This window comes from Phascolarctos cinereus, unplaced genomic scaffold (genome assembly GCF_003287225.1).
Source record: "Phascolarctos cinereus isolate Bilbo 61053 unplaced genomic scaffold, phaCin_HiC Scaffold_726;HRSCAF=1367, whole genome shotgun sequence".
Taxonomy (NCBI): domain Eukaryota; kingdom Metazoa; phylum Chordata; class Mammalia; order Diprotodontia; family Phascolarctidae; genus Phascolarctos; species Phascolarctos cinereus.
In genome coordinates this window covers 37,700,582-37,713,445 of record NW_027556098.1, presented here as the reverse complement: position 1 = coordinate 37,713,445, position 12,864 = coordinate 37,700,582, and the positions used below count along the sequence as shown (strand labels likewise).

The 12,864-nt window shown below is 35.2% G+C and overlaps 1 protein-coding gene across 2 annotated transcripts in view; it reads right to left on the bottom strand.

Annotated features, from left to right (window-relative positions):
* Positions 1-12,864, bottom strand: part of LOC110212802 (multidrug resistance-associated protein 1-like) — a 102,462-nt gene that overhangs the window by 57,813 nt on the left and 31,785 nt on the right. For both annotated transcript variants that reach the window (XM_020992883.2, XM_078146466.1), the window contains exons 6-11: positions 9,678-9,932; positions 8,335-8,400; positions 6,744-6,881; positions 1,511-1,657; positions 980-1,064; positions 818-884 (exon numbers count right to left, since the gene is read on the bottom strand). In XM_020992883.2, coding sequence (XP_020848542.2) covers positions 818-884; positions 980-1,064; positions 1,511-1,657; positions 6,744-6,881; positions 8,335-8,400; positions 9,678-9,932 — 758 coding nt within the window. The remainder of the gene's footprint in view (positions 1-817; positions 885-979; positions 1,065-1,510; positions 1,658-6,743; positions 6,882-8,334; positions 8,401-9,677; positions 9,933-12,864) is intronic.

Sequence of the window (12,864 nt, the reverse complement as noted above, 5' to 3'; positions counted from 1 at the left end):
CTCCTGGTTCTGCTTACTTCACTCAGCATCAAACCATACAAGTCTTTCCAGGTTTATCTAAAGAATGCCTGTTCCTCATTTTTTTATAGCACAATAGTATTATTCCATTACATCCATATACCACATTCACAGTTATGATTACTATTTGTGTCTTTCTCTCCATCCTTTCCTCGCCCCCCCATTTATGATGTTCTTTCTCCTTTCTCTTTTTCCCTCCTCACTAATGTTTTGCTTTTGATTACCACCTCCCTCACTCCCAGCTCCCTTCTATTAACCCCCTCCCTTTTCTTTCCCCTTTTGCCTCCTACTGCCTATAGGGCAAGTTAGATTTCTATGCCTAATTGATTATGTTATTCCCTTCTTGAGTCAAATCTGATGAGAGTAAGGTTCAAACAGTGCTCATCTCCCTCCCTTCTTTCCCTCTGCTGTAATAGGATTTTGTGCCTTTTCCTGTGATGTAATTTACCTATGAGAGGATATTATTGAAGATATAAGTCATAGCAAAAAGAGGTAGCAAGGATGAAAGACAACAAATGGATATCTTAAATGGCACATTGTTAATAGTAAGAAATTAAAAAAATAAAAACATCACACACAAAACAGGAAAAAACACTTCTATCATGTTCTATGAGTCCTCTCTCAAGGCCTAAAAGAAAAGACACAGGTAAACACATGCCAAAATGAGAAAACAGGGAAGGGATTCAAAGTGAAATTGTGAAAGGACGACCTATACTAATGAAGTCATAAAACCACCCAAGTAAGCACTCTTAAATATATACAGTCTTCGCAAAATGTCACGTTAAGGATGATGACTTACTTATTTAAGGTTGGAGGCTGACTCTTTTCCCAGGTGAAGGATGCATCAGTAAACTCTATAGCATAATCTAGAAGTAATAACAAAAACAATGGGAAAGTATAGAAATAATTAACTTCAACTCTAGGGTAATACAGATTTTATAGAACAAAAAGAACGACTTACTTCCAGGATAGCAAGTTTCAATGTTTTCAGCATTGAGCTCCTCAGCATGGAGAAAGTCTTGCAAACGACTCAGAGATATTTTTGTCTGTTGATACAAATATATTTGTTTCACTTATTTTGTGTTCAAGCAAAATAGACTCCTTAATAAGCAAAGTATGTTTCAATTTATGGGGTAACACATACAACATTTACAGATATCCATACTTTTATTAATTCATTTATTTATTTATTTTTCATTATGAACCTAATCAACATCAACAAACATGAACATTTCAATATGCACAGAAAAACAAAAAAGGGTATGTACATGCAATTATGAACTTTTGTTGCATTTTCTCCTATCAAATGTGCTAGAAATATACATTGTCAAAGTTTCCATATTTAAAAGTTAACTTAATTAAAAAAAAGAAGACTAGCAATACATATTTACTTCCCAAATGGTGATTTTTATGTAGTAATAATCTAGTGAAACTGCTATGGAAAACAAGCTTCAATTCCAAGCAGAATTTCAATTCACTTATGCAACAGTACCTGGACTACAGCAGAGATCACCATTGGTAAATCAAACAAAGGAAGCCTCAAAATATTAAACAAAGACATAGATGTAAAAACTTTATTGGCCGTTAAAACATTCCCTTCGTCCAGAAGAAAATATACTCCAAAAGTGGCCAGAGACACCTGAAAAAAAGAGATACTTTATTTGCTTTAAATATTTTTTATTTTTCCTCACTGTATTTTTTTTTTTAGGAAGAGCTACCAAAAAGTTTGGCCAATGATGTTATTAGATTTTACATATACATATATACACATATAAAACATATATGTGTGTGTGTATTTACACATGTATATGTATATGTATATTCATCAGCTTGGACTTAGAATTACAGCCAATTAGTAAACATAAAAGATACATTCAGATCACGTTACTATTCTACTCAAACCCTTACAATGGACTTTTGGTACTGAGTAAACTTCAAGTGTCTTAACTTTTACGGTATTTCACAATATGGTCCTATTTATCTATTTTTAACCTTATATCACAAATTTTCACATAATATATACTAAAGCCAAATTGAGTATCTTACTGCCCCTGATACATGCTCGTTCTGTGCCTTGAAACATACTGCTCTCTGTATCTTTAATACTCTAATCATTTTTCTTCTCTGTTGAGTTCCTACTCATCTACTAAAGCACAACCTAAATGCCATCTTTCAGAAGCATTCAATAAATTCCTATATCAGTAACAGTCTTTTTCTCCTTGGATTTCATATAGCACTTTGCTGATACAACTCTCATGCATTTAGGATTATTGCAGCAATCCACTTTTTTCAATGGCAGGTTAGATCTCCAAGGTGGTAGTTCTTACTGCTTTCAGGATTCTAGAGATAGTCCCACACACATCCATCCTCCTAAGAATGGCTTATGAGTCATCATCATTGTGTTTTTCCTTAGCAATCAGTCAGGAGACTTAGTTCTTTATCAAAAGCATTTATCCAAGTGGTATAGCAAGAACAATGTTTATAAAGCAATTTTCCCTCTCCACTGAAAAAAACCTGGAGAGCACTGTGCCACAAATACACACAGACTCAGCAGGTGTTTGCTCGTCTAGGTAGGCCAGCACATATACTGTATGCGTAACATAAGTTACCAAATCTTTAAAAGTTTATTTGTATTTACCATCTCAATTGTTTCCAAATGGCTTCCTTGAAATTAAGCCACCATGACTTCTGCTTTTGTTTTATATTTCCAGTCATATGTCCTTTAGTGAGATCATTGAGAAGGTTTTCAATAGCAAGTTAGTTGTTCACTAATTTCCAATAGCAGACAACGAATCCCAGAAAAATCCTTGATTCGTACAGATTCTTTAGATGTGGCCAGTTGAGGAGGGCTTCTACCTTCTCTGAATCAGTGTTTATTCCTTGCTGTGAAACTATGTGGCCCACATACTTGACCAAGGTATTTTTTTTTTGTCAGCTCACAAGATCAGACCAACTTCCTTTAGGTATTACTTTAACCAGTCTTCCCACATCTTTTAGTCAAACAGTTCTTAACCTTTTGTGTGTGTCATGGGATTCTTTGATTGTCTGGTGATGCCTATGGATCCTTCTCAGAATAATGTTTCAAATGTATAAAATAAAACACGAAGTATTACAAAGGAAACTAATTATATAGAAGTATAATTATCAACATATATTTAAAAAACAAATTAACTAAGAGCCCCTATTCTAGTGTTTTTCCAAAGCCAATGAAATCAACCAGATATACCAACACTTGTTCACGTCATCAATTACCTTCTTCATAAGACATTGAAAAGTGGTAGGTTCCCCGAGATGCCTTGAGGTATATACATTCATTCATTCTATTAAATCTAGGGCTTTTGTTTCAACTTAGGCTCTTTGCTTAAAATAACTCCTGTTTATCTTGACCTGATATGGGAATATGTCCAATCTATTCCTTATCAACCCCATGACATGGTGTACTGGTACACGTTAATTTTCTTATTCAAATTTTGGTAGTCTACTCAATCCAGATCTTACTTGGCTTCTTTTGTGTCACTACAATAGATGATCACATGGGCTACTTGACTCAGTAATGATACTGTTGCTGAGTAGTTCTCTCAGGTGGTTTCTGAGATCATTCATCACAGATAAGGGAATCTTCTGGTACCTCTCTTGAAAAGGTCTGTAGTACTCAAGATGGATCCTATGAGTTGCTCTTTGGGTTTGTCTGGTTTTTTTTTCTTTTTTTTTTTACTTTCTACTCATAGAAAGAACACCTTTGTCCTCTCATGAAGCTGCTTCTTTCCACTTTTAGGCACTAGAGATTCATCAGTCATATTTTTCTATATCTATCCCTAGGTAAGAAAAATCAGTGTTGTGATAGCATTCTCTTCCACTGATAGTTTCTATTTTCCTAGATGTTTCTTCACAGGCTATATAGATACTGAAAACATTTAGGCACTGAGTTTCAGCTTCCTGATTAAGATACTTTGCTAACAGCTTGAATAAACTGGAGTTGGTCCCAGGGAACGTGGACACAGAGATATTCGCTGGGTCTGAAATGCCAAAGAAAAAGTATCCACTTCTCTGTCAACACCAATGATTTTTTTTTTTTTAGCAAACTTTAGGCTCATTCAAATGTAGCTCAAGTAGATTTCATCCTTGCCACTTAGTCGATAGTCTTAAATTTTTTGTAGTCTGCAATGGAATTTTCCTCAAATGTCTCTCATAGATATACTAGAACATGATTTTCATCTTCTACCGGCTCATGAGAGTCGATTGTTAGTTTTTTGCATGAATATTTATACTTCAGAAATTGGCAATTGCTACAAATCTTGGCTTGATTTCTTATTTTGCTAATTATATAGGCTAAAGAAATTAATGGAGAAAGTGTTAATGCAGAGTAACCTTAAAAGTGTGCCATGCATGCATTTTTTTCCCTCTGGAAAGCCAGTTGTTAAACATTTACCAGAACACCACTTCATGGCATCCACTGCCCAGTATAACATTGCACTGTACATTTCCAGTCTTTAATGTTACTTTGTTGCAGGCTCCCATGAATATAAGTGGAAGGGACCCTCGCACAACTGGTACCACTATAAAGTTCAGCATTATTGGGGCTGGGGCCTGGGAAGAGCTCCATCTCCTGATGCTGGTTCTTGGAATTTTGGCCAACTCTACATTCCTCTCTTGAGTGCACGTGTCACTATTGTGCCATCCAGGCCACAGCTGAACCAAAAAGTAGCTCTGGCATTTTGCTTACTCTTTGTAGGTGGTATCTTTGATTCGATGATCATAACATTTTGCTCTGTCTGTTGTTCTCTCTCTTTCAGGAGGCTTTCTCTAGGCACTTGCCCTTGAATCTGGGTGACTTGCTGATGGTCTGCCTCCAGGTTTCTGGTATGGTGGACCTTAGCTGATCTGAGTTTTCTTGGGTTAGATTAGTCTTCACAACTTTGAAATGATTTATAAAGTTGTTTACTTTGTTCAGGAACTGATCAAAGTGTGTCCACGTTCATTTCTCCTGAAGATGAAAGAGGAGTCTTTGAAGCTCTTGGGGGTATATTATATGCCAGGAAATTAACTCCAGGTTTCCTTCCTCAGATGCTTTTGCTCCTCTATCAATCTCTGTAGTTGACTATCCATCTAAGTTACAAACTCACAGGGCATTTCCCCTTCTTGATGAATGGTAACCTGATCTTGGCATATGCAGCCCATGGCATCAAATCATTCTCATAATGTTTTTCTAGCCTTGCAAGTATCTCTGCCATGAGACTTCATGTTTTGAATTCTTTGGACTCTGGATTTAGTTCCAAAAACTGTGCTTTTAAGACTTTTCATTGTCTTCTCCCCCACCATTTTACAAGTCTTTCAGTTCTGTAGGGATTCAGTCACATTTCTGAAGGTTATATCCCATGTTTCATTTGGAAAAAGAGTCCAAACCTAGGACTGAATTTCCACTATGGTGTCATAGTATACACTGTGGAGTGTGTCAGCTAAGTAGCATCTCTAACTGCTCCTGTTGTCTCAGCCGGCTTTCCTTTTAAGTTTGTGCCAAATATTCAATCCCCAGATATTTCCTCATTTGTTATTGTTATTATTATTAGCATTTATAAAATGCCAGCTATATGCTAGATGCTGTGCTAAGCATTTTATAAATATTGCCTCATTTTTTTCCCTTAAAACAACCCTGGGAGGTTCAATTATTATCATCCTCATTTCATAGCTAAGGAATTTAAGGCAAACAGCAGCTAAAAAACCTGCCCAACATCACACAGTAAGTATCTGAGGCTGGATTTGAACACAGGTCTTCCTGACTTGAGGCCTAGCATTCTATCCATCGTACCAACTGAAGGCTTAATTCTGGAAGACAGAATACCTGAAGAACTATGGACAGAGGTCAGCAATTTCACACAGGAGGCAACAAAAAACATCTCAAAGAAGTAAAACAGCTGTCTGATGAGGCTTTACAAATAGCTGAGGAAAGAAGAAAGAGAAAGGTAAAAGAGAAAGGGAAAGATATACCCAACTGAATGCAGAATTCTAGAGTATGAGCAGGGAAACAGAAGACAACAACAGAATGGGGAAGATAAAAAATCTCTTCAGGAAACTTAGAATTCTCAAGGGAACATTTCATGAAAAAATGGGCACAATAAAAACAAAAAATGGTATAGACTTAATAGAAGTAGAGATTAAGAAGTGGCAAGAATACATAGAAGATAATATTTTGCAAAATGATCTCAATATATACTTTTTTTCTGAAATACTGTGGCACTCCCCAGAGTTCCTTGGGTGGCTCTAGCCACATTTCTAGTAACTATTACACTAATAATGCAACATATATATTGCTCATATCAGCTTTTTTACTTTCAATACATGCAGCTCTAAAACAGGTAATAGTACTTAAATATTCAATGATGCAAAACTTATCTCAAAGGAACTAGTCAGACTTGTAAAGGAAACACATTAGGAAACTGACTATCTAGTTATGGTCTAGAATAAAAGGGGGAAAAAGAAATAAATTTTCTTAAGGGGAACCCTATAAAACTAGAGTATCTAAACATGAAAATAGCCATTATACAAAAATATATATCCTCTTTTACTTTTCTTTCCTTAGGACTTCCACGTCTAAAGTGTTATCTGACAACTCTTTAATTAAAAAAATGCAAAAAAATTCACTGTAGATACTCCATTCCAAGTAACTTAGAGTGGATGCCATTTAATCAGATGTGAAAAATGAAATAGAAAACATTACATAAACTCACCAAGAAAGGAATGCAAGTCAGTGTAAGCATAGAGAATACTGTAAGATATCCAGCTGATTTTTGAATTTCTAATTCATGTTTTCGAATTTCAGTGATCTTTTTCTGATAGGAAGGTTCCCATGCATAAAGTTTGAGAATCTATATGACAATTAATTCAGAAAAAAAATAGTGCACACATCATTACTAGAAATCAGTAGCTTTATATTCCAGAATAAATTGAAAGTTCAATTTTCTTTTGCAATTTACTTATCAATATTTCAACTTTCACAGACATATAATACCTATGTTTCTCCATAATGCTTCTCTATTAGCTAGTTTATTTATTCCTCCTCATACAAAGACAATAAACTGTTACCTCTGAGGTTTATGAGATATTTTAGCCCATTCCTTTGAAGCATAAAACGTTTTAAGTTATCTCATGGGGATTTCTTATCATTGAGAAGTAACTTCAGAGAATATCTAATCTATTTCCTAGTCTCAATCTATAAATGTTTTTAATTATGGAACAGATGACTATTTTATACTCAAATGTTTTAAAACCAACAACTTTTGTAAGTATCTCACAGAAGTGTTTCATGATTTTGTTTCTTAAGTCTATAAAAGCTCTATATAGGACAGCTCACCAGAGAGTTTATTGATTTTCAAGTAAACCTATGAATTTTCTAATTAGCTCATCAAATCACTGTTTCCTGGGAGAAGAGATATTTTTCCATTATAGTAGTATTGCTAAACGAAACAATATTCATACTTTGCTGATTTTATAGCTAAATGTCCTCATGAAAATCTGGTGAGACAAGATTTTCTCAGAATTTTTCTGTAACATAGGATTCATTTGTGATATGTTATGGACTTTTAAACTGGTACAAAATTATATCCCCACATTAGAAGTGACTTTTCTGGGGTGAAACCCATTGCTAAGAGAGAACCCCCTTTGGATGAGAATGGTTATCAAATGAGAATTTCTCCCACACTAATTTTACAAGTGTCTTCATTGACCACATAGATAGGAATAGGGATGTTTTCATTGTTATGGAGAAATTCTGATAAAGAAATTCCCTCTACCAATTCAGATCTGGGCTTTCTATGGAATTTATACTTTTAAAGTGCTACCTAGAGCACAGAGAACTTAAGCAACTTGTCCAAGGTCACAAAGCCAATGTGTATCAGAGTTGGGATTTGGACCTAGGTTTTCTGGATTTAACAGTAGCTCTTTATCTGTTACACTGCTGCTTTTTGGGAAAAAAAAGAAAGAAAAAGCTATGCCACTCTAATTCTAAAACATATTTCTTTACATATAATTATTTTTCTTGCTATTGTACTATGTTGTCAAAGAAAAACTACATAGCATTTGGTCATTAGCCTACATAGCATTTGGTATGATTTCTTTTTATGCACTACTGAGAATGACAATATTCCTCTTTTTGCTTAGTCCACCTTGAACTGAATACCTAAAATTGTCTGAAGCCATAATACTTAGATTGTTCCGTTTAAGACATGGATAAAGTAAGACGATTCTTCTAGTATCAAAATATATATACTTTTTTATTATTTCATTCTAAAAATATTGGCAGCATATTATGTTTTATTTTACCTTGATTCCCTGTAAGACTTCATTGAGTAGTTTTATCTGTTGATCTTTGTTCTTTGTTTGACTTTTCTATTTAATGGGTATAAAATTCCAAAAACATGTTAAAATATTTGACAAGAGTTAAAATATTTTGTTACATTTTCAATACGACCTTCAGTAAGCCTGAAATAGTGTTTTACACACATTCTTTTACAACTCATAGTAGTTTGATCACATATTTTATACTATAGCCTTCAAGTGAGAAACAGTCCTAAATGTACAAAAAGTCTCTCTCTCTCTCTCTCTCTCTCTCTCTCTCTCTCTCTCTCTCTCTCTCTCTCTCTCTCTCTCTCTCTCTCCCCCCCCCCTTCTCTCTCTTTCTCTTCGCCTCTCTCTTTTGGTTGCAAAAAAATCTCTAAACAAAGAGAAGTCCAACAAATCAGGTTTGGCTAAATAAGTTGTGACATATGAGTCAGTACTATTGTGCTCTAAGAAGGAAGGAAATAGATGATTTCAAAAATAAATGGGAAGACTCCTATGAATTGATGCAGAGTTAATTAAACAGAACAAGAACAATTTATACTCTAACATCAATATTAAGAACAATTTTGAGGAATTTTACAAAGTGATTAATGAAAAAATGAAAAGAATCAGGGGAACAATATATACAATAACAGCATCACCATAAAAATAATTAAAAAATAGAGAGGTGGTGAGGGGGTGCTATCTGTGACATACTGCATGTACTTTCAAATGAGATCACTGTATTTTTATTTAGCTTTCCTTAACAGTTTTCTTTGTTACAAGAGCCCTTTCATGAAGTGAGAATAATCCACAAATGTTTATAATATAAAAACCAAACATCAATAAAACTTTTAAAAACAGTTTACAACAAAACATACTTCCTTAATAATTTTCTTTTGCTTAACATTTTAATGGATATAATTTCCAAAACTGTTTTAGAGGAAACATCCAATATGGCCAAGAATCAATATGGAAGTGGGCCAGGAATTCACACTGAGAAAATACCTCTAAGCATTCCTTTTCCTTTTTGGGGACACATATTTTAGCATCTTCTTGGAAAACACTAATCTTCCTTTCACTTAAAAGTGATTTCTAATATTTTAAAGATCTGGAAATTTACTTCTTAATTAAATCTTGATTAAATCATTGAAACTAATTCATCTGTGTCTATAAGAAAGGGAAGTGAAAAATTGAAATTATCCAGAGAACTTCATCCCTAAAAGTTCCACTTAGAGAAAAGCAGAAGGTTTAACATGAAACCATCCCAGATTTATCATCTCTAGGGAGATAACTCAGTCTTCTGCTATTTGTCATTTGTGTAGACATGTCACGGAATGTCCTACCTTTAACGTTTTGATTCTGTTAGCAACTAATGCATTTAGAGGTATCACCAACACAAGTACTGCAATACCCGCAAACACAGATGGGCCCAGCTCTTGCCAGAGTAGCAAAATTGCCATCAGGATCTGCAGAGGTGCAGACCAGAGTATATTGAGATTTACAGTAAGGTCCATGAGTTGCTGGGCATCTTCTGAAAACAAGTTAATAATTTCACCAGTTGAAAATTTTTTTCGGGAAGAATTGGATAAATTTAAGGCCTGGAAAAAGAGAAATATAAGATTAAGAGTTATACTGTATGAATGACTTCCTGATCTTCCTAAGAAAGGAAATAACATAGAAGTACTACCTTTATTGAAACTTCCACTGAAACTACGAATAAAAAGAATTGAGACTGACTTCCTCACCACGACCTTATGAAACGTGTAGAATAATACTGTTATCCTCATTTTACAGATGAGGACAGTGAGGGGAGTATCAGCAATGTCACCCAGTTAGTAAGTCTTACAGCCAAGATTTTTGAACCTGGCCCAACTAACTCTACTACACTACTTCTAAGATATATATATATATATATTAAATTATATATACATATATACATTATATATAATTATATATACATATATATTACATTATTTATTATATTATGAACATTATATATGTGTGCATATATACATATATTTATTATTGTTGTTATTATTATTACATTATAAATGTTCTCAAGACTTCATATGATTTTTCTTATCTAATGATCCCTACTCTTAAATTCTAAATCTTTTCCCTAACTTTTGTCTCATTTCTGCTAGTACCTACTGGGTAACAAAGGTATTAGCTGATGAGAACACAAGATATGACTTGGGGTATTTAACTGTAAAAAAGAGATTGTTGAAATCAGTTGCTCTATTCCCTCTCCAGAAGTAACTTAATTTTTTATATTACTGTCACATGACCATAACTTGAGCCTTGAAAGAATTCTTAGAGATTAGAAATGAACTATAGAGATACATGTGTTTATGAATAAGGTTAGATAAAATTGGTGTTTGGTAAATTTTTGAAAATAAAAGTTCAACTTGCAGAATTTTTCAACCTTTTTTACAAAGCAATGCTGACTCCTTTTCCTCTATGTAATAGTTACACTAAGGAAAATAGACCAAGTCAATATTTATTATGGGGGAATTTGGGATTTCATATTTAATCTAATGCTTTAAGACTTATAGTGCCAAGATGAATGAGGAAGGAACCCTGTGAAGCCCTCCCAGATCTCTGCCCCCTCCCAAACAGCTAGAAAACTGCTTCAAAATTGATTTAGGAGCAGGGAAGCAGATTACCAGCACAGCAGGAAAGTTCTGTTTCACTGGGATGGGAGGGGAGCAAGGTGTAAGAGCAGCAGTAGCAGCAGCAAGCCAGCCTCATAGCAAGGGGCATGCAGCAAGGCTGTAAGCCTGGGACAATGCACCAGGGAGGTCCCACTCACCTGCAAACCAGCAGCCCTCTAGGCAAGTGAGCAGTCTGTATAGCCCAGCAAGGCCCCACCCCAGTAACCTCACCCCTAGCACAAGCTACCAGGTAGGGCTTGACCCCATTGCTGACCAGTAGTGATGCCCTGCCCTGGGTCTAATCAAACACCCTGCCCTTGGGGCCTGCCAGCAGAGAGACCTGGTTTCCATAGCAACCCAGCAACAGGGCCTCACTCCCGGCACAGAGCAGCAACAAGATCCCCTTCTCCAGTGCTGACCACCAGAAAGACTCTGTTACCATAGCAATCCAGCAACAAGGCCCCACCCCTGGAGCAGACCAGCAGCTAAATCCTAAGCCCAGAGGAGGCCAACAGGGAGTTCACAACCCCCCAGTACAAGGCAGAAGGGAAGTTTACCCTATAAGAGAAAGCAAGCAGCTAAGCCCTGAAGCCCAATGAAAGCCAGCAATAAGACCCAGAGCCACATCATAAAAAGCTTGGGACAGTGCAGGACCAGAGCCAAACTCTCACATAAAAACCCCAAGTCACAAAAAAGGCAGAAAAAAAATGAGCAAAAGCAAAACAAAAAAAAATGCTTGACTACAGTTATTATGGTGACAGGGAAGATCGAGGCATAAACTTAAAAGAGGACAATAGTGTCAAAGAAAAATGTAATTTGGTCTCAGGTCCAAAAAAGATTTCCAGGAAGAGTTTTGAGAGGTCTTTAAAAATTAAATTAGAGAAACAGAAGAAAATTGGGCAAAGAAATGAGAGTAATGCAAGAGAATCATGCAAAAAGAGAAAATAGCATGGGAAAAGATATACAAAAATTTACCAAGGAAAGTACCTCCCTAAAAAATAGAATTGGCCAAAAGGAAAAGGAAGTCCAAAAGCTCACTGAAGAAAACAGTCCCTTAAAAATTAGAATTGAATAAGTGGAAATTAATGAGACATCAAGATATAAAAAAACAAAATTTTAAAAGTAAGAGAAAATAAAAGAAATGAGAAGTTTCTCGTTAGAAAAACAACTGACCTAGAAAATAGATCCAGGAGAGATAATATAAGAATTACTGGACTACCTGAAAGCCATGATTAAAAAAAAAATAGCTTGGACAACAACTTTCAAGAAATTACCAAAGAAAATTGAGAGGATGCCCATCAATTGGGGAATGGCTGAGCAAGTTGTGGTATATGAATGTAATGGAATACTATTTTGCTATAAGGAATGATGAACAGGCTGACTCCAGAAAAACCTGGAAAGACTTGTATGCTGAGTGAAGTGAGCAGAACCAAGAGAACATTGTATCCAAAAACAGCCACATTGTGTGATGACTAATATTGATAAACTCAACCCTTCACAGCAATACAAGGATCTAAGACATCTCCAGAGGCCCTATGATGGAAAATGCTATCCACATCCAAAGCAAGAGCTATGAAAGTTGAATTGCTATTTTTTTTCTCTTCTGTTGAGTTTTGTTTCCTCTTTCTGATGGTTCCTCCTACTGGTTTTAATTTTTACTTACAACATCACTAATGTGAAAATAAGTTTAATAGGAATGTAAATGTATTGCCTATATCAGATTGTGCACTGTCTTGGGGAGGGTGGTGAGGAGGAAGGGGGAGAAAAATTTTAAACTCAAAAGCATATGAAAGTGATTATTGATAAATCAAAATAAATTAATAAAATTTTTTTAAAAAGAAAGTACCAAAGAAATCTACCCAGATGTATTAGAACC